Raw genomic sequence first — 22309 nt, 5'->3', positions numbered from 1 at the left:
AAAATGAGTAATATTATTTATTATTATTATTATTATTATTTATTATTATTATTTTGAAAAAAATAGAACAATTTGGCGATTCTCTTCTAATTACATTCGTCGGTGCATCTGTGTCTCATGACGCTCGTCCCGGTCATGTGACGTCACTCCGGTCGAGCCCGCGAAACTAGCAAAAATTAGCAAGAAACAGATGTTTGGAAAGCTTCTTCGGAAAGGGATAAATGTCCAACGAGGAGACGGAAAAAGAAGAGGCTATAACTTGTAAGTAAAGAAAAGCTGTGTTTAAAATAAAATTTCTAGAGTCCTACTTAAAATATGGATTTCTCGACACAGGTAAAGACGCTCAGCCCACTCTGCATATGTGATGACAGGCTAGCTAACGAGGCAATGAAGCCTTCAAAACTGCTTCGGTTCATGGAGACCAAGCATACTGCATTAAAAGACAAAATTTTGTAATTTTTTGAAAGAAAAAAAACGAGAAGGACAGAAGCAATTTCTGAAGGTCACCACAACCACGTCAACAAATGTGAGTGCACCGTATTGCTAAGGCAAAGAAACCTTTTACTATTGAAGATTTTTGAGAAACAAGCTTCCACTAATTCAACGTAAAGGTGAGTTATATTTTTTATCTGGTTTATATTTGTTTGTTATATTTGTTATAAAGGCCGGTCCGCTAAAATATTTCTGACACGGTCAATGGCGCAAAAAAGGTTGGGTTCCACTGACCTAAAACAATTTAACCATTGCTATGCTTCCTCCTACTCCTTCTCGAACATTCTTTGTTGTGTATTTTTTTTCAGTTTATTGTTGGTTTTTGTCTATTTGTTTGTTTCATGGACTTAGATATGACACTTTAAAGTTTTAATTGTTTTATTTATCTTTAACCCTATTTTTCATGTTTTAAATATGTTCGAAACAAAGATAGATAAAAAACTAATAAGATTTAATAATAAATATAATAATAATAAACAAAATAAAAAAATAATAATGAATAGATTTAATGCTAAAAATATCTTATTATTGCAAGCATTTAACCATGTGGATGGATGGATATGATATTGAACGAAAGATGACACTTTAAACTACAGTCTGTGTTCGCATTAGCATGCATGCATTTCATCAGTTCAATTGCATTCCATTCTTGTTTTTCCGAGTCGGTTCCTCCCGGTCAATATCGGCCAACCAAGGGAGGAGAGCGATGGGATTAGTAAAAATAATAACAGCATAATTGCATTATGGCGTGTAGCTCAAGGCCGGGTCCCCCTGGTGTGTATCACTGAAGCAAACTAGACCTTCCTCACACGTCCGTGACTCATTGCTCCATGGTGACTTGTTCATTTGCACCATATGTGAAGAAGAGGTCGAGGGACTGCAGAGGCGTCGCAGCGGTGTGCGACTCGCAACAGGACACTGACACGCACGAGTTGTTCGCAATTATTGAGGCCCAAGTACAAAACAATTTTGCAGCAATGTACTGCTGCTTCATGTTTGTGCGCCTTGGCCACCAGGGGCAGTACAACACATATAATGCACGAAGATTTGATGATGCAAAGGATTGCATCAAAACAAAATGCCATAATTTTATGCAGCGGATAAAGGTAAGCTAAGAGACTTTTATAGGGCTAAGTTTTGAAAACGCAAAAGTCATAATTCTTTTGTTCAGTAAACTGGCTGATCTGGGAGTGGGAGGTCTGCGCCGCTGAGGGAGTGGTTACAGATGACTTTATTGCTGGGTTTTAACTGATTTGACTTCTTCCATATCACCTAAATAAATTGAGTTGAGTATTTTGTTCCAGATTGATACGTAGGAGTGTAATTTTGCTTCCACCGTAACGTCTGACTTGTTTTGCTCTGTTATGATACTGTTTTGCTTGCTTGCTCACACAAATTAGCGCATGAGACAGTGACCAAGCAATTATTTCCTCACTGCAAACTTCCTGTAAGTCAATTTAATGGCTGCCTTTTCCTTGCGGTGTATGCTAATGAGCGATCATTTTTATAAACTGCGGTCTATGGCTTTGGGCGCAGGGGGACTTCCTGTAACTCCTACACCAGACGTTCCTGTCTCGTCTGTGGCGTGCTTCATTTTAATATGATGAGTTTTTCATTCGTTTTTTTTCCTGGTTTTACAGAGCCAGCGCCAATTTGCGAGGCCCCGCAGTTCTTATCAATGGCGTCTATCAATACACAGAATTGTGTTAGGCTGGTGATCATGCAGATGAGGAAACAGGAAGTCTAGGTTGTGCTATCTATTCCAAGTGAATTATGTTGAAAAATTGTGTTTATCCCCACAAAACTTGAAAACCGTGAGATTTGACCACGTAACAACAGAAGAAGAAATCGGAAAGCGTGTCCCTTGAGCTAATTTCCAAGAGGCTATCACCTGTCCTATCCTCTACTGCCCTGTCCATTCATCAAATATTGAGGCTTAGCATGAAGGTATCCAGTTCGTTTTTCTTTTTTTTTTATCTCCAGTTTCTTTGTATGCGGCACACCACAATAGAGCTCAACGAGCTCCACTTGCATGCGGTTGTTCTTTCCATCCGTGCAATCCAAGCTACTTTACATAAGCTCGGGTCGGAAAAAATTCCCCGTACAAAAACAGTGATTGCGCTATCAGATAACCGCTTTTCTAATTGTGAGATTTACAAAAAAATATTTACCTAATACGAGTCCAGTCGATGATTACTTTCATAACTGCAGTTACTTTCCTGACAATAAACATGCCATCCAATCGTTCGCTCACCCATCAGGCTTGTTGCGGTTCATCACGGCAGCCATCTGTTAAGAGCCCGTTCTCATCCCTAAACAGAAGGTCCCCCTCGGTGTACCCCAGGTAGCCCCCCCCCCCATCCTCTTAACGACCACCTCTCGAGGCCTTCCAAGCCACGGAGGGGTCACAATTTCCTGAGCAGCTCGAGCAGAAAATAATGAGAAGTGACCCACTAAGAAAACCATACGCGGCCTCCATATTGCCGTTGCAAATCCGTACGAATTTTACATCGTTTGTTGACTATACGATGATGCAGGTCAGTCCGTGTGCAACAATAGCGAGCATTCATCGACTCGCAAAGTCTTGTGGCCAACAGAATGTGACCCACACTTGTGATGGAGTACAAGCATCACATGGTCCACATAAACTAACCCAGATAAATGCACCCTCAAGATAAATCGTGTCTCAAACTCCCCCCCCCCCACCCCCAATAACCTCTATTAAACATAGCTAGCATGTTGTCTGGTTAGCTAGCTAACCCGGTTAGCGCCATGCTCTTTTGCGCACGGAACTTTTGCTCTTTCTTCGCTTTAACTGTTTCCTTCTGTCTTAGAAGAAAGACGTTAAACTGCTCGGAAGGAGAATGACACGCCGGGCAAATTTATAACCGCAAGTTGAGGAGAACAGTTGAGCGGCCGCACCGCACACAGACATAGCGGCAGAACACACACAGGTTAACGTCCTCTCACGTGACACCAGAGGAGAAGTTGAGGAGAATGGAGAAGGGGTAAACAACTTGTTGCGTAACGGGGCTAGATGCTAACATTAGCATTATGTTAGTAGTCGGAGTACCTTTGATTTAGTTTATAAACAAAATGGAGCTTGGAAATAGATACCTATAATTACATTTGCAATCAAAATCGATTTTGAGGGTCGTTTAAAGAAAAACGATGCAAACAAATACACTTAGCAACGATGTAATGAGTTTTGAACTTGCTAACCTTCACAGAGCAGGACTAGAGGCAAACCTTTCATTTGGAGTCTTGAATGTCCTATTATAAATAAATGGCAGTATAAATGTCAGTATTAATGAAGGTTTGGTCGCTTTCCACGAACCGGAACATTTTTATATTCTTACATGAATTTTCTTCTCTGTAATCTCCCTTCAGGAATGTAAAAACCTGATCAGTTATTACCAAAAGAACCCACCATGAATGTGATTTAATGAACGATCAGATTAGTTTTTATGATCAGAGCGATGTCTTGGAAGGGAGGTATTGAACGGACATGTTTTATGGGCTATTTTATTAAACCGCATGGCGCCGTTAAAGTAATTATCTAATGACTGGCGCTTCCTCTAAAAAGAATAAAATAAAAAAAAATCCGACGCTCAATGGCGGGATTTCCTTCTCGATCTCTTATCAGCTCTTTTGTGAAAACAATGGACGCTGCCCACGTGAGCTTGTCCGCCGTCGTGCTCGTGACGTTCTCGTCAGTGCCAGATGTCTGCCTTCATGGCCGTGAGCCAGCCACCGAGCAGATAACATCCAACACTTGTTTGGACCGATACGCTTTTTTTTTGTTTTAATTGTATCTGGACTTCTCTTTCTGATAACATCGTGTCATACCCATCGTTCGAACATCAAAGATCATGTTGTCTAACCTCAAACATCGCTACATCGAGCTAACTTTAGCACAGATTTGCACGCTAATACCACAAATACTGTCATCCCATTTATTATATATGAAGTACTTGCAGCATTTTTACGAGTTGTTTACTATTCAGACTCAATGCATGGTAAATTTCAGTTGATCATTAATAATATAAATTGTTTACACTTTAGCGATACATGACGGCGTATCCATACTAAAACAATTACGCCGGGGATTCCCAAACGTTTGGGAATGAGATTAAAGGAGCTATATAATACAGTTTTCCACTTACAATTTAAAACTGTTCCCAGATAGCCTAATAACACGTCTGTAAAGAGCAAAAACGATTATTCAAAAATTAGTATTCAGTCTTTTTTAGTGAATCTTTTTATTCACGAAAAGCAGCTAGCAATTACTAGCGACTTGTTTCACTGGAAACTTTTGGAGACTGTTGTCTAGGGATAGGATTCAAAAACATTATTTTTAACAAACGGCTCGCAGTGCATTCGTTTATTAGCTTGACTAACACTTTTTGATTCCTCTCAGAGGGAAAATAAAGAATCAGTTCTGTGACCGCCTAAAGCGCCTTCATTCTCAGCCGTGATTGGGCTCGAATCACGGAAGAGAATCTCTTTGGGTGGCAACTTTGCTTGTTGTTTAATTTCACAGTGCAGCAATCATTTTCCCACAAGCCATTCAAAATCAGTGTTCCGTTATGTACAAATCATTAATCTGGAACTAAAACCTGACGGTGATTGTACTGGCGCGCCACTATTAAATGTTTTTTTTTTCCCCTTGAGTGAATCGGCTTCTGACTGGAACGTGACTTGAGACATTTGGAGGCATTTGGAGATAGCGGGAACTCGTTCAACTCCACTTGACAACAAACGATACACTCGGTTGTGTAATTTCAGTCTCGCTGGGTGGCCAGGCGCTTTGTTTTTAATCGTCAAGCAAATAAAAAAAGTATTATTTTTCATAATATTACCTGTTTTAAGTCCCAACAGTATTCTCGTTGGGATCTAGAACCTCCTAAGAGGCCGTTAAGCTCCATTTCACAACAAAGAGATTAACTGAATTACTTGTGACATGTCCTGTATGGGACTAGCACCTATTGGCACGCACTCAAGCGCGACTAAACAAATGCATCCGGCCACACACACACACACACACACTTGCACACAAACACACCGGATTAATGGGAAAGATTCCTGTGGAGGACAGAAAGTATCTCCACGCGTTGCTATTTCAATATAGACTTTTTTTTATTTACATTGACACATGTAACACATCCATTATGCACAGCAACAGTAAATAAAGCCTCAGATTTAATAAATACCAACGATGGATGGAAGTCCAGTGAGATATATATATATATATATATATATATGTGTGTATGGTCCAATTATTTCTTACGCTTCGTCAAATGAGAAATGCATTGTACAAAGGATGATTCTCCGTTACCGAGGCGACAAAGTATACAGTACACGCAGAGAAAACCAGCATGGAAACATTTCCTATATGTTATGTGTACCGCGTATTTATTAAGATGGTCCCATTCTGATATGACTTAACAAAAAAAATGCAAATTGAAAAGTATATTTACACAATGCGGAGCAAAGCTTGTGTTTGGTGATGTCACGTTGTAAAGAAACATTGCGCAATAGCCGGTTGCTTTCGCCATTTTTTAGCATTTCGATGGAAAAAAGCTTCCACCTGAAACTGATTTTTGAATCGTTTTACTTGGTATGGGCTTTCGATGAATCAGTTATTCAATTAATTGTACGCGCTTCATCGTTGCACTACTTGGCTACAACCAGCAGAGGCACTGTTCTTTCATACACCTGTGTCGGCTAGTTTTTCACTATTTGTCGTTTTGGTTTACTTTTGTTGCCGAAGCAAAACGTCAATGTCACGAAAACGCAGGGATAAGGATGAATAATAGTGCCGCATCTAACAATAAAATGTTAATAATAATAATAATTAGCAGTTTGGATAATGAATGGATAATTATTATTATTATAAGATTATTTTATAATCATTCACAGAACAGGCACACAATCACAAACATATGTTCGTAGACACCAAGAGAACACTTTTCCCGGCAGGAACATCGAAACTGTATCATTGTGGAGGGAACATCTGGACTCAAAGGGGAGAATGTGGAAAAGGAACAATGATGGGTTCCAGTCCATTGAATGGCAAGTCCCAAACAACCAGCTATTTTGTTTCCCGGGTGATCACCAAAAAAAATAAAAAAATAAATCTCGGAAATGGTAGTACCAGCATGTAAACAGTGAGGCGGAAACCCAATTTTTTTTTTTTTTTTAAACACTTGAAGTTCAGTTGCTGAAGCTAGCCCCGCTAAAGCTTTGTCGTCGTTCCCAGCATCTGGTAAAGAAGCGCAACTATCAGCAAAACAAGCTAGCGTAGCATAGCGTACCGTGACGTTTAGCCTTTAGCCTGTGGCAGTGAAACAATGGGCAATCTCTTAATAATAGCTTATAAAAATCAGTGTGCCAGCCGCTCCATTTGAAAAGTTGGACCCTGAATAAACATCACCTTCATTTGAAACACGTAATACTGACAGTAAAAAAAAAAAAAAAAAAAAGCCAAATAAAGCTGCACTACAGGATGTGTGGAATGACGTGAAGTGCAATTTTTTTTTTTTTTCTTTCCAGACAAAATATGACATAAGGGTAAGAAAAAAAATGGTAAAAAGGAAAAAACTTCAGAGCGCTGATAAAAACCATCATTATGACAGACATAAGTATGTAATATATATATATATTTTTTTAAAACTGTCCTCCCTTGAAAGTCACAGACAGTCACGTTAATGACAAAATGTTCTACTTCCTTTTGTCCGCAGTATCCCCAAAGGGCGTTGTCGGCAGTGTTGGGGCTACAAGTAGTATGTTGGGGCACCCAGTGTATATATTTATTGATATTTTTCCACATGGGGCAGTCTTTTAAAGGATGGGGTGAAAGGGGTGGCAGTGTTTTTGTTGTAGTAGCAGAACATGAGAGGCACTTCTTTTATAGAGGCAAGGAGGGCCGAGGGGGGGCGGCGGCGGCGCTCACACCCTCTGAACTCCGAAGCCTGTGCCTTCCAGAAAAACCTCCTGCCGGGTCAGTAAGGGCTGCGTCGGAGCACTGCTGCCGTTCGAGCTGAGCTGGAACGTCGTGTTCGGAATGCTCGGCTCCTCCTCGTCGTTCTCCTCCATGGGGGTGATGGTGGAATTGGCAGCTCTGGGCGACACTGTAATCCTGGAGCTGAAGTTCAGATAGACCTAAAAAAAAAAATAGCCTTGTAATTGACGAAGAACATCAGTGAATTTCGTCTGAGGTGTCAACACTTACGTGCTTGGTTGCATCTGACAGTTGCTGCTCAATTCTCTCCACCACCTTCCTGAAGGAGGGCCTCTGGAAGGGGTTGGCGTCCCAGCAGGACCGCATGATGTGATACCTGGCGTTGTAAACATTTTTTATCTGTTTTAATCTAAGAAATTTACTTGGTGGGGTCTGTTAGAGCTGAGGCAACAGTATCTAAGAAAATATTTTGCTGTCCTTCGGTTTATTTGATTTAGTTCTGCAATGCGGCTTTGCTGAGTTTGTTTTGATTCTCCTTAGTCTGAGAAATGAGCCGTTCGTTCAATTGGAGCACAAAATACAATTCATAATTGTAAAGAGCAGATCAACAATCAATCAGTGTTTCCGGTATATGTTTTATAGTCGATACAGAGCGCTGATAAATGTTGTCTTGAATAAGTTAATCGCTGTCTGCCAGTGAAACAGGATGAGAGTGGGCCGTCGTAAAAATCTCACATTTTTTTTTGACGCATTCACCACCATTAACACGTTTAAAAAAATAAATAAAATAAAATAAAAACACATCCTTCCAGTCTTACATTTCACAAGGCGCAAACTCGGGAGAGTCCAGCCTGTATCCTTCTTTAATCAGTTTGTAGAACTTGGCGTCCACGGGCATTCCGGGATAAGGACTGTTTCCTACGTGAAGGATTTCGGCCAGTCAGAAAAATGACAACATAGACAAACGGATGAAGGGATGCGCGTACCTAGCGAGAAAATCTCCCACAGGAGAATGCCGTACGACCACACGTCACTCTCAAACGTGTACACGCACTCGAAGATGCTCTCCGGCGACATCCATTTGACCGGCAGCCGAGCCTGAATCGACATCGGTAAATATAAGTTCTGATGCGATGGTCATATTGCAACAAAAATACAAATTGAATATAAAAACGGTATTACTTAATATGAACCAGACTCACATTGCCTTTGACGACATAGTTGGAGTCGGTGGTGATGTCTCGGGCCAAGCCGAAATCGCAAATCTTTGCCACTCGTCCTTGAGTCAGCAGGATGTTTCTGGCCGCCAAGTCTCTGTGGATGCACTTGAGGGGGAGGGGGAGGGGGGGGAGCGCTAATGAGGCATGTTGTGTGTGTGACATCGGCCAAGTGTTGCATATTTTTTTTTTCGTTTTTACCAGCTGACACTTGACTCCGACGGTAATTAAATTTTCAACAGCGTGCCACGACATGCTTTCTGGATACGCTTACTAGCGACGGAAACACGAGCCGAGCTTTGCGTCGAGGGCAGAAATCGGATAAATCACAAACGCCATCGCGAAAGGCGTTGAAGACGTTGAACATATCGCTCAAATTGGCTGATGGTCTGATCAATTTGTCCATTTATCAGTTTGATGAATGGGAATACTCACATTCTTGGAAGCCAAAAATTCCATCCCCTTGGCCACCTGATAGGAAAAGCTGAGGAGATCTTCGGTGTCCAGGGACAGGCCGTCGTCGTCGAACATTTCCCCCTCGGCGTCTCCTTCGCCGTGGAAACCGCCTGAAAAAGGGAGCAGTAGATGTTAACTCAAATCCTTTTCTTAACTCCACGAATGTCCGACTCGCCTTTGCGGAAGGAGCTTCTCTTCTCCACGGCGCTTGAAGATGAGGACGAAGGCGGCTTGCCAGCGGCAGAAGGCTTCATGGTCATGTAGCCGTTCAAGCTGTCACTGCGAGGAAAGGAAAAGGAGCATTCTTGAGAAACAGCTTCCTCCTACGCACGTTCTGGATAGTAAACAACACTTTGACGCTCTCCAGGACTTCACGCTCAAGTCTGCTTTTGCGGTTCGGATTTTGTTTTGACTGCGAAATGCTCCGCGGCTGAAAACGCAGCTCAGCGAAAACTTAAGTACAACTGACCCGGCGGAGATCCTCTCCGACGTCACGTTGCGGTAGTAGCAGTCTTCGTCCGTCTTGGAGAAGAAGAAACATTCCCTCTTCCTCCGTAGAAAGTTGAGCAGGTCACCGAAGCAGCAGTACTCCGTAATCACCAGTGTGGGGCCTTCCGCCGCAGACAAACATTTTTAAGACGTCGGTCGGAGGGCGAGATTGATTTGAAACGGAAGAGACGCGCCTCTACCTCCTACGGTGCAGGCTCCGAGCAGGTTAACAATGTTCATGTGGTTCCCCAGGTAGCTGAGAACCTTCAGCTCGGACATCAGGGCCTCCTTTTCGGTGGCGTGAGCACTTGCTGCGGGAGAAAAGCCCAGATGAAACATTATTTTCATTGACAGATGCGTTCCTTTGCGCTTAACCTTTATTTAGCACCAAAACAATTTCAAGATATTCAGTCTTGGACCCACTGTGACTTTTTTTCCCCCCAATTCCCGACTTCTTTTTGATTTATTAGCTCCTCCTGATAATCCAGTCTGGGTTTTTTTTTTTGAGACTGGAATACACATGTCTGATTCATTGCCCCGCAGCAGACTTATCCCATCTTACTGAGCTTCAACGTACATTTTAGCATCTTGACCGCTACGGTGGTAACCGAGTCGGCCTCGGAGATTCCGTACGCCGTAGCTTCTACCACTTTTCCAAAAGCGCCGGAGCCCAGCGTCTTCCCTGCGGAAACAGAAAGAAATCCAGAAAGCTGTTTTATTGCCCCTGCCCATCCTGTTTTCCCCTCCCTTCCCTTCCACTGGCTCTCTGCCAGCATTACTGGGACAACACCAGTTGAGCCCCCGGGCTGTGTGCTCAAGCACCAGGACGTGCAGGATCCTGTTGGAGGAGGTTGGCGAAAAAACAACAGCCTGGGTATGTCAACAATATGATGTTAGCAGTGAGGGAGGGAAGCTTTTGGTCACGATTGAGCTTCGGACACAGTCAATTGGGCTCGACTCCAGTTTTCCCATGACCCCGAAACAATCTAAATGGATTAAAGCGCTTTACTGTCTCAACAGATCAATGTGTGTATTTTCTATTTAATACATAGTAGCTCCTCTCATATTCTCTCAACTGTGTGGAGAAAAAAAAAAGGAATAGGCTTTCCTGTTCCTGTTCTTGGCGGGCTATTCAAATAGTGGGTGTGACTGATATAAAGTAGTTTTTCCCACAAAATGATCGTGCCAAGCAATGGCTAGCATGTGACTTGATCGGGATTGAAAAAAACGATTGGGTTGCGCGATGTCGTAAACAAGAGGATCAAACTGTCAGACTGAAAACAAATCATGAAGATGTTTCTGGTCTCCGTGGAGGTTTTTTTTCTGCCTTTAGCTGTGTTAAAAAAAAACTGATGTAGGATTTGTGACATTATTTTCGCATGCTGGCGAAAAATGGTTAAACCGGGCTTTAAAAAAATCAATAAATTCACTTCTCAATCTAGTGTGCCAAAAATAATGAGCTCAAAGGCAGCCATGATAGCAGACTATCAAAAGGTAGCTAGCTAGCTAGCTATGTTACAATTGTGCATATAGAAACATATATATCGAAATTCACTTTACAAGGTCTGTAACCATTTTGGAAATCTCAAATCCGTACTATCATTTCGACTCCACAGCCAAAGACATCAAACATGATCTGAAATCTTCTTCACGTGTAGCCTACGTTGGTACTTTGAGGACCCCGGGCTCGTCAGACATGACACGGTCACGCGATAAGCAGAACCACGCGCCGCATACTCGCGTGACACATTTTTACGCCTATGTGCGAGAAGTGCCGTCGGCTCACCGAAGCGCAGACTGTTTCTGGGAAACTCCCACTGGTGATCGTACGGAAGCTGGGTGGGGTCGATATAGACGTAGTTGTTCCCGTGGATTCCTTCGATCACCTTCCACTGCACTTGGTATTTCGGTTTCTGGAAGGGGAAGACAATCACAGTGTGACAAACGTTCCCTTGTTTGATGAATACCTTCGGTAAATACCTGCATGTACTTGTAGAAGAGCGCGATGAGGATCAAGCATAGGACGGAGGCTGTGGATAGCACACCGATCAGTAGCGGGGTGAACAGCCTGTGAGGGATGCTTCTTTCTGTGGGGACAAAATAAAACCAAATATTTTGACTCATTATGGCAGGATTAAAATATAATTTTCAAAAGAATCTCCCAAATTTGACTCCTAAAACCTCACAACGTTCAACCGAGGGACTATGATTGAGTCTAAACCAAATGTCCTGAAAGTGTCCTTGTGTCCCCTTGTACAATTTTTGTCAAGACAAAACAAAGTGTCTCAAGTCCAAATATTGACAAAAGTACAACTAAGTCACGGCTTTACCCTTTAGTGCGCATCTTCCGTAAACCGTTTGGTAAACAGCAGTCAAGCCAGACATGATCGTCTGCGATAAGATGTACGGCTGGGAATTAGCTGGAGTCCATTGTTTACGTTGACTCCAAATCCACCCGGTGTCATAACAGCTTCCCCATCTGCCACGATGTCCCCCACCCCCTCAAAAGGTTGTATGGCCACTGTAGGGGGGCTAACGTGTATGCTCGAGGCCCCTTGGAGGTGTCAAGGAACCGCACTTTGGAAACCAGTGACGGGTATATCGGCAGATTTGTTCTTGCAGACTCAGCGTTCTCCGAAGTGGGGAGAAAGCTCCTTATCTCTATAAAGAGCTTATTACACACCAGTGGACAGAGGAGTAAATAATAAGGCCAGGCCAGGCACGGAAGGGCGACTGAAGACATACAGACCGACTCGCCACAGCTGTAAAAACACAAAAGCGCTCTTTGTTGTGCGGGGGAAAAAAACGTGGAAGTGATTCTTGCGCTTACTAAAGAAAGCTAACGCAGGTGTAAAGATCAGTGCAAATCCGTTCCTTATGTGTCCGTAATTAGTTTGTGACTTGCCAAGTCACGGCTGTAGAAAATGCAAAATTATGACATCACAATGGGGCAGAATTTTGAACGGTTAGCTCAAAGTAACCGTTGGGGAAATAGTCAGATCAATAGATTTACTCGTTTGTTTGATTCCAACTTTTTTGGATACAAGTCATTAGAAAGTCAATGTTACATGTGTTCTATTTAAAAGTCGTCTTGTTTGAGGATTTCAGACTGTAGAACAAAACAAACAAACCTACAATGACTCCCAACGGTATTAAACACTGTACCAAAAAGTACTCTCTAATTTTAGTAAATTAAACGTACCACCCCTTAAAGGGAAGGTATGTCTTAATTGGCTCGGGTTTTCCCGTTGACATCCAGATTGCGCCATAAAACAGATGATTCAGACGTCGGAATGAAATAATGGAGGCGACCATCAATGTTGGCTTGTTCCCATGAAATCTTCAGAAGCGGTTTTGCGTTTGAAAATTTGAAGTATGTATATATCGGTGTTCTTGTTATGTTTACGGGGTGGCTCACCGCTGATGGAGAAGAGCGTGTAGGCCTGCTCGCCCTCCACGGTGGCCACGCACTCCAGCGTATTGAAGCGTCCCCGGCTGACGTTCACCCGGCTCTCCACCTCGGTTTTACCAAACATGGGGCTGAACAGCGTGATGGTGATGATGTCCGTTTCTTCTTTGGTGGCGTTCACCTGCTGGGAACATCTGGGGACGAGGGGAGGGCAAAGATGAATACAGTCGGGATACATGTTGATAGGAATCTGGCAGGATTAGCAAATTAGTTAGAAATCATCCAGATGCTGGATCAGCATGCAGCCTTGAGACCACATTGTACTGTTGGATCATGATAACAAGAGTTGTCATTTTAGTCTGGCGAATGTTGACAGCAGTGGTTCTTATCGGGACAATTTGTGTTGTTATAAAACACAGCTGTGTTGCTTATTGGCATAATCCGTTTCTAGCTCTGTTTATGATTTATTTGGATGATAATATTGTGCTACCATTTAGGTTTTAATACTGTAGCGCTGATGTTAATTGAGCTAATGCAAACTGGGTTTGGGTTGTCTAGATATAAACATGCAAACCGTGCATTTAGAAAGTCATAATAAGGGTTAAGGCATATATGTGGACTACCTGGGATTCTAAAGTCTTATCAGAATGATTTGTGTAGTTATATAAGACAGCCGTGCTGCTAACTGAGCTAATGCTATGCTAGCTATGTTTTATAGTATAGGCTGTATGACGGTTTTGATGCAATTGTAGCGATACCAGTGTGTTATCGTCTTGCTAATGCTAATTTAGCTAATGCAACACTGCTTCTGCTTGAGATGTGTAACGTGTTTTTTGCATTGACGCTGTGACACTAAGCAGTAGGGTTTTGGTCAAAAACATTCCCATTTCCTCATGTTAGCATTTCATTTTTTGTGTGTGGAGACATTCCTTCCATATTAATGTCTTCCAGGGGTTTGACAGATTATGACGTGCGTAAAATGAACACCAGACTCAATTTCTGACACCAGCGCACCACAGGGTTTATTTTGGGTCGCAGGCAAGCTCAGGTCATGTTTCTCTTGTTGCACTGACTTGCCAAATGGTTTGGAAAGCTTTTCCAAAAAAGCAGCCGGGTCACCCCGCCCTTTGCCGTTATTGTCTTGTAGTATTTGTAGAGTGGTTTACTTTGGCATAGCTTTGAGATTCATAAAATGGCAGTTCAATGTAAGAGAGTAAAAGCCTAAAACTAATTGGAAAAAATGGGGAAAAAAATATCATAGCTTATCGTCGGGTTTAACATAAAAAAAAGCACCCTAACCTGAACTCAAAATGAATTATCTTCAAAAGTACTGTAACTAATTTCCTGAGGTGCAAATTATTCATTAAAATATTTGATTACATATAAAGATAATTTTTTTTTTCTAATTCAGAAAAGTCAACAACATTAAATAGTCCAAACAGACACACCTATATTAATGAGTATTATTACAAAAATGGGTTTCATAATTGTAACTTCAAAGGTCGCCAGCCGTTGTTGACACAAGTGTCTTGGCGGAAATTGAAAGATTATTATTTTTTCTAATTCAGAAAAGTCAACAAAAAGAAATAGTCCAAACAGACATGCCCATATTAATGAGTATTATTACAAAAAACGGGTTTCATAATTGTAACTTCAAAGGTCGCCAGCCGCTGTTGACACAAGTGTCTTGGCGGAAATTGTTTGTCGCTCACCTGATGTACTGCTCGCAGTAGTACCATGTAATCTTGGGGGCCGGGAATCCTTCGGCCACGCAGCGCACCTGCCCGTCCACCGGGCCCTCGTGCGACACGATCTCGGGTTTAGCTAATAACGAACGAGGCATGAATAAAAACGTGGCGTAACACGTAGTAGTTACACTTTTAAGAAAACCACTCACTGGTCACAAAGATGGTAAAGGTCTCGTTCAGGGAGATGTCGCGGTTAGCGGCTTTAAACGTGTAAACACCGCCTTCGGAAGTCTTCAGTCGCACTAACCTCAGCTCGCTGCTGTACCTGAACACCAGGGGGCGACATTTTGCTCACTCAATAACCAAAAAAGGATAAATCCCAAAATTCAAAAAGCTGATCATTTTTGTCCTGGCCATATTAAAAAGAACACCCAGGTAAACATGTACACCATTACGATATTACGTCATATTTCCCTTAGTGCTCTTGAGTAAATATTTTCTGTTTTTCTTTGCACGCATTTGAATGGCGACATTGGGTTCAAACAACCCCAGGCGTTTATTACACTTTGTGTATTTGTCAAAGAGTTGCCAGGCCCGCGGTCAACTCTATGCTAAATTCCACCCTCTGTGGTTGTGGGAAAGGAAGCTCAGGGTGGGATGGGGGGCGGGGGGTGGCGTTCATACCTGTAGTCACGCGTGCTCTGCGTGGTGATGACGTGGTCGCTGTTGTTCTTCAACTCGTGGCCCATGAAGCTCCAGGAAAAAACACCAGGCCTGGGGTAAGCTTCCATCTCCACCAGCAGAGATAAACTATCTCCCGAGCGCACGTGGATGGTCCTGTTGCTCGTTGACGTTACGTTGATGAAACCTTTGTCTGGGGGGGGGGTAGGAAGGAACCGCCATAGCAGGAGGAAGGTAAGTCAAAAAGGATGAGGGCTTGTTTATCAGCGGAATCGCTGCCGGTATTTCCCTCACCGTAGACGTCGAGCCACACGGAGCTCACGCTGATCCCCTTCTCGTTCTCGGCCTCGCAGCTGTAGCGTCCGGTGTCGCGGAGCGCGGCGGCGGCCACGCGCAGGGTGGCGCTGCGCATGTGGTCGAAGTGCTCCGCCCGGATACGCGACGCAGTGTCAACCTTTGCTGGTTGCTGTGGATACCAGACGGCACCCTGTCAACGCCCAGAGATCTCTACAGATTAACCCCGTCTGCACGGCTATCCTCGCCAACCACACTGACACGCACACGCATGCAATACACACACAGTCCAGATCTTGAAGCTTTGCCCCTCATGCCAGGGGTGTCCAAACCCGGTTTCCTCCGAGGGCCGTATAGGGAAAAATCAAAAGATACACGGGCCGCTTTTAAATTCCGCCCTCGGGTCCTAGTTTGGACACCCCCTGCCTTCGACACGCATTGATAAGCCAGTGTTTGCAATCACGCAGAGCGGTAGAAGAATGCAAAGGTGTCTCACCGAGCTGGGCGGGGCGACCCACTTGAGCTTGATATCACTGTTGACGTTGGTGGTGTTGCAAGTGAGGGCCAGAGACTCGTTCAGGGTCAGGATGACCCGCTCGGGGGCTTGCATCCCGATGACGGGGGGCGCCTCGGGGACTAAAAAATGGAGAACGATGGTTAATGGAAATTGAAAACGTGACTGTGATTTTGGATATGACCGGTTTACCTGGCTTGACGGTCAGGTGATAGTTGTGCGAGCGTACGTGTTGCCCCCGCAGCACGCCGGTGCACACGTAGCAGCCCTCGTAGCTCTTTTGCGCGTTTCGGACCACCATGCCTTGCTCCAGGCTGGCGGAGAAACGCAGGCCGGGTTCCAGGGCCGCCCCGGAGCACGTCTCCAGGTGCAGGTCGGACAGGCTGGGATCTGTTGCCAGGCAGGGGATGGATGCGGCGTCGCCTACGCGGGTGAGGATGTTGAACACCATCGATTTTCTGAACGGGTTGTCGGGATCTGCCAAAACAAAACAAAAGCGGAGGGTGAAAGGGGCAGATGAGTGAGCAGATGTTTTTTTATCCGTCTTTTAAATCAACTGCAACTGTACGCCTTGGATCGACGATCATTCATCGGCTTCCAATGGAGCTACCTGGACACGTCTGATATTTGTCGTAAAAATCTGCATCTACTTCTGCGGCGTTGCCAAAGAGTAAATTGTGTTCCCAGTGGCACTTTGTCTTGGCTTTGCTCATGAAAATAGTGCTCTCTTGTTTACCGCCTGTGAGGAAGGAGTGTTTCGACGGAACTATTAGCAGCACATGATATCATCCTGCAGCGATGGCTGCCGGCCAAGGCAACGTGCAGGTCAAAACAGTCATGCCTGCTCCCTACCTGCGCCAGGCCATCACGCAAACGTTGTCACGGAATTCAAATTTTATTCAAAACATTTTAAGTTGAGATGCGATATATAAAAAAAATCATGTGATACAATAACAATATTTATTTTAAATTACAATTTTCTAATTTATTGTCATTCTCCAGCGAGGCGTGCATCTACCTTTGACGAAGACATAGACGGACGTCTGCTCGCCGCTGGTCCTCTCCAGGCAGACGTAGCGGCCCATGTGGGCAGGCAGGGCACGGGGCACATGCAACGCCGACGCGCCCTCCGTCCGCCGCTCCCCTCGCACCTTGGGCCGCTCCTCCCGCTGCCATTGCATCTCCTTCTCACCCTGGCAGCGCAACTCAAATGGCGCGTTAAGCGGGACCACCAGGTGGGGTCCCGCCGGGGTGATGCTGGGCTTGGTGTGGCCTGTCAGGCAGAAATAGGACATCTAAATTGGAAGCAAATGAATCTGCTTCTACCGTTAAAGGTGCCTCTAAATGACTTTAAATGAATTTTAGATTTGTTGTAGGCTTTTCCTGACATTTTTCTTCTCTTTCTGGTAGAAAATATTGTGCGAAGGATGTGATTTAAAGCTACCAGCTCCAGCAGAAGAAAATCACCCACCGCCGTTCTTCTGTCTAGGTAGGCTGTCCGTTTGGTGGTGAGCGGTGTTTGTGCAAAAACGGGCTTGAAAATATTTTTTTATGCCTTTGGACAGGGTCTGAAAAAGCTGAATGCCCCATTTTGGAATTTCCCCATGTGGGCCAAATAAATAAATAGCTTATAACCAGTGGGCTCATTTACATAACATTGCTCCCAAGCCAAGTTCTTGCACTCATGACTTAGGCTGGGCAAAAATTCCGCTATTTTTATGCTTTTGTTCAAACTTCCTGAAAACACAATCGTGTCCAAACCAAACGCTTAATTTTACGACACCCGCAGTGTTAATGGATGCGCCGCTTAGCATTGTTAGTCTTAGCATCTGTTTAGCATCTCATACAAAAGTCATTAAAATAAATTGTCTCTCAGCTACACAACACCGACTTTCAATGCCACACTCCTTTCACATTTTAAAACATGATGAAGACTCCAATGAATTATTGTTGAAATAATTATTGCATCGTAAACACACCTAAAAGTAATGACGGCTCATCGGAGGCGGTGAAAGTACTTAGAGCGTGTGAGCGCAGATACTTGTGGAAAAAACAATCAACATTTACTGACTTATTTCCGCCAAAAGTCTCAATCTATCAAGACTGACTTCACCACTCCGTCTTTTCAAAACATAAAAATGTAACAAGCTTATTTTGACAAAACAAAAGGTAAGTACAGATCGCATTTTTGAAAAGTATGGAGTAAAAATAAAAAGGTGTCTGGGAAAAAAAAAAAGAAAACCTGAAAAAGTTCTTAGTTATTTCCCATCCACAATCTTATTCCTGTGCGTTCCGGAGGCTTCACGCCTCAATCTCCAACAAGAACATAAACCGGAGATTGTACCTGCATTGAACGGATAACGCGCTTTGTAGGGGCAACACCAAGACAATATTTCATAAACAGAACGCAGGTTCCATGCAAAAAGCTTCCGATTTTTTTTTTTTTTGTGTGTGTGTATTTGCTAAACTATTGAACTGGTTGAGGAAACATTTTCAAGTTGTATCTGGATCAAGATTTTAATCCAACAAGGGCTACAAACTACCCAAAATGAATTTAAGCTATCGAGAAATGGGTTAGCAGGTTATCAGTACAGCTGTGGTTTAAAATAATACTAAGCGTTTACTCAAAATAACCTTTTTTTTTTTTTACATTGCTAAAAACAATGACTGTGGTTTTGTTTTGGTTCAATTAAAGGACAATGACAGCCAACATTGGCATTATACAGGTTGAACAAAAGTGGCCCTAGGACAGACCCTTGAGGGACTCCACATGTAATGGCCGTTCGATAAGAATGAAACTTCCACTGATCGTAATTCATTCGAGATAAATAGCGCCAACAACATTTTGATTAGCTCTGACACTGTTGCCTTTTTAAATTCCTCCATGCATTTTCTTTAGAGAGGCACCTCGAAGTGATCCTCAGCCAATCACAGGCCACATATGTATCGACAAACCGACCATTCACACCGCTAAGTTCATCTCTATCTTTGCGATAGGACATTTTCACACCCTTTTATCTCCAGCCCGGTCTCCAAGGTAACCGCTTGTACCTTTTCCCAGACCTGCTAAGCAAACAAGCACGTTCCCAAGTTGTAAAAGTGTCACCGGCCGCAAAAAGCAGAACCTTTCTGTGGTAAATTAAACTACCCCTGCGTGCGTAGACGGGCTTAAGGCAAAATTGACGGCGGGTGCCTTGTTGTGTCACATGACGGGTAAGCCCGAGCATGCAGGTCGCCCAGCAGATACTCTCTCTACTGCTACAACAATATATAAAAAAAAAAAAAATGCAGCAAGTCTGCTAAAGTTGCATTGCTTGTCTGAAGCTGAGTTTCGCACCTTTGCAGATTTGTGAATTGTATTTCCCACTCGTACTTAAATGCATCTCGGATTGCATAATTTTGACACAAACTAATGATAAACATCACAAAAACATGACTTGGCTCCAGTTCCAGCGTCCTTGAAAATCAATAACACAAGGGCTGTCACACTTAATGAGTCTTTGAAATAAATCAATCAATAAATAAACAAATAAAAACAATACATGTGTGCAAGAATGTAAATAAATACCTCCTTGAATTGATTCCACCACATTTATTGGTTCTTGTTATTAAACTTGCGACAACTCGATGAGCTCCCTTTGGGAATAAATGCTTCTCTGGATCTGAATAAAAGGCGTTTAATTTGAATCAAAAGATTTTATGAAACTCTGCTTGCAATTTTTACACTGATTTATTTTTTTGTGTGGACTTGCTTAATAATTCCCCAAAATAGTGAAGACAAGTGCCCTGCAGTACAACAGCTGCCCGTTTGCATGAAATCAAAAGTGATCGCTTTATTTTATTAGTATTTATATTTATTTAGGGGGGGGTGGGGGCTGGTTTTTAGGCACTTTGCACTTTATTTTCTTCACGACGCCCTCGCTTGCCTCGTTTAAATAATGCACGCGACCGTGTTCGGTGTCCACGGGTGTCCACTTGCCTCGCGTGTCAGTTACTGCCTTGACAAAAAAAACACCTCACATGCACATCATAAAAAAATAAATAGTAGTAGTAATAAAAAAAAAAAAAAGTGCGTATTTACGCACGCCGTGCGTAATTCCAAACCAACTTGTTGCGCTTTGTAAATGTCGGTTTAAAAGCTGAGCAAAACCTACCTGGGTAGAAGGTGAATTGCAGCACGACACACAGCAGCGGTATCAAGCGGTAATCCATAGTTAGACTTCCATGGATGGAGCTGCGTGCGAGAGCCAGTGGAAGGTGTGAGAGGCGGGCGCGAGAGGCGGGAGCTTAGCTCCACTACTCCGCAATACTCCACTCTCGTGGACAAAAAAGAAGAAAGTGATGATGAGGAAAAAGAAGAGCTGCTTTTAGAAGTCTTCCAAAGCGCAGTTCGGAGTCTGTGGACATCGCCGGGCCAGCGTGCGCTCCACGACGAGCAGGTGTGCGTGACTGACTGAGTCGGTCGTGGACATGTTCTTGTATTTTTGTGCGCGCGTGCGCCTGCGGGTGTGCGTGTGTGCAGCCGCCACGCTGAGCCCAACTGCTTATAAGCGAGGGAGGGAGGGAGGGAGGAAGAGAGAGAGAGAGAGAGAGAGAGAGCGTCGAAGCAAATTAATTACATGACAGCATAATTATTATTGACCATACTTATTTTATCAATAGACTACGTTTCTTATTTCAGTCTAAAAAAAACAATTCAAAATAAAAGCCGAAAAATAAAACTTTAGGAGTTTTACCCAAAATTTTCACGATTCCTTGTTTTGTTAGGGCGGGGGTGGATTTCAAAATAAAATCCCCAAATTTTGAAATTGCACAAAAATGTTTAATTGCTGACCAGCAATTGTTGGAATTGGAATGGACTTGAAGAAAAACTGACCTTCGATTAGGAAAAGCGGATTGGAAAAGGGAACTGAAACCCTGCAAAAACCAAAAAAAAAAAAAAAAAATCAACTAAAATGTTAGACCGCCGATGTAAGATTGAAATTTCACATGAAAAATTCTAGAATTGGAATCCCAATTGAAAAACTTCAATTGTGAATTTTGGACCTTCCCGCTCAGCAGAGCGTTGTAGCAGTACAATTTTTTGCAACTTTGCATGTTTGAGGATTATTTCTTTTCAAATTTTTTTAACCATCTGTTGCTGTTTTTGTGGATCAAAACAATAGGATTATTATTTTAGCGCCCTCTGGTGGAATTCTACTGCACTCAGTGACTGAGTTTACATTTGCCATTTTGTGGCATCCAAACTAATTACGAATCATTTTTAGGGAGGCAAAGTTTGGATTTTTTGGGGAAACATTGATTTTTGTGCACAAATTTGATTACAGTGTGCTTAACAAATGAGTTTGAAAGTAATTTTAGTGTAAGGGAATTATATTTTTTCCTTTTTCCCCTACCACAGGCAAGTCTTTATTAATATCCATCAAGTTTCTAGATTCCGTTATATTCCAAATTCTCAACGTTGTGGACTTTCTGTACCCCGGCGCAAATAAACTACAAATTTACAATGACGCTTTGTGTTTTGTTCCCTCCTGAAATCACATGTTGCACCATTTGAACACTGGCACACAAGCTGACACGCCCGGAGGCCGCCGCTTCAATTGTTGACACAAATACGGACGGGATGAGTAGGGAAGGGCTGGCTCTTAAAGAAAAAAAAAAAAAAAACAGACATTATGACGCTTCTTTGCTTTTTCTGGTGTCCTGTGACATCTGTTGGACCAACCACGTCCAAAAAATGGCGCATCACATATCTTAGTATCGAAACCAAGCGAGATATCAAACTTTGTGCCGGTTGCACTTTACGAGGCATTACAGAACATTTTATATTAAAAAAAAATGCAGTATTAATTATTTTATATCATGGGAGGTGCCTTTGAAGTAAATTTTCTTGTCAATTTTTTTTTGTGTTGCCCTTAACCACAGAAGAATCTCAAAAGACTTAAATAAATAACACAATGCCTGAATATTAAAAAAAAAAAGTCATGCCTTGTAGCTGTAACTGCACTGCCGCATTGTATTTTATTTTTCATAAAATTTTATTTTTAGCTGTTATCTGGAAGTCTATAAAGGCGTCGCCAAATAAAATGTATTATTACTATAAAA

At 42.9% G+C, this 22309-nt stretch overlaps 1 protein-coding gene and 1 long non-coding RNA gene across 3 annotated transcripts; one reads left to right on the top strand and one right to left on the bottom strand.

Moving 5' to 3' along the window:
- Positions 1-86: 86 nt before the first annotated feature.
- Positions 87-20364, top strand: LOC125970940 (uncharacterized). The gene is made up of 5 exons (XR_007482298.2): positions 87-261; positions 334-611; positions 17207-17538; positions 17615-17693; positions 17770-20364. It is a non-coding gene; the product is annotated as an uncharacterized lncRNA (long non-coding RNA).
- Positions 5613-20507, bottom strand: kita (KIT proto-oncogene, receptor tyrosine kinase a). Of its 2 annotated transcripts, none has more exons than XM_049723724.2 (21): positions 20359-20507; positions 17223-17477; positions 16397-16681; positions 16187-16326; positions 15691-15883; positions 15400-15589; positions 14925-15040; positions 14740-14851; positions 13037-13221; positions 11599-11705; positions 11405-11531; positions 10196-10300; positions 9819-9929; positions 9599-9740; positions 9305-9408; positions 9109-9239; positions 8659-8781; positions 8443-8554; positions 8275-8374; positions 7727-7832; positions 5613-7656 (listed from the first exon to the last, which is right to left on the bottom strand). In XM_049723724.2, the coding sequence occupies exons 1-21, from the start codon at positions 20414-20416 to the stop codon at positions 7444-7446; spliced, it is 3015 nt and encodes a 1004-aa protein (XP_049579681.1). In that variant the 5' UTR covers positions 20417-20507; the 3' UTR covers positions 5613-7443. The 2 variants fall into 2 exon arrangements, with proteins under 2 accessions (XP_049579681.1, XP_049579691.1); XM_049723734.2 differs by having other exon boundaries at positions 15691-15862.
- Between the last annotated feature and the right edge of the window lie 1802 nt (positions 20508-22309).

Source organism: Syngnathus scovelli, chromosome 10 (assembly GCF_024217435.2).
Source record: "Syngnathus scovelli strain Florida chromosome 10, RoL_Ssco_1.2, whole genome shotgun sequence".
Classification (NCBI taxonomy): domain Eukaryota; kingdom Metazoa; phylum Chordata; class Actinopteri; order Syngnathiformes; family Syngnathidae; genus Syngnathus; species Syngnathus scovelli.
This window is presented reverse-complemented; position numbering and strand designations above follow the sequence as displayed.

Coding starts and splice junctions, on each gene's coding strand:
- kita (XM_049723724.2), bottom strand. CDS start 20,416: ATGGATTACCGCTTGATACCGCTGCTGTGTGTCGTGCTGCAATTCACC. Junction 16,682..17,222: donor CGTCTATGTCTTCGTCAAAG/GTAGATGCACGC, acceptor TTGTTTTGGCAG/ATCCCGACAACCCGTTCAGA. Junction 7,833..8,274: donor GAGTTTGCGCCTTGTGAAAT/GTAAGACTGGAA, acceptor TTACAACGCCAG/GTATCACATCATGCGGTCCT.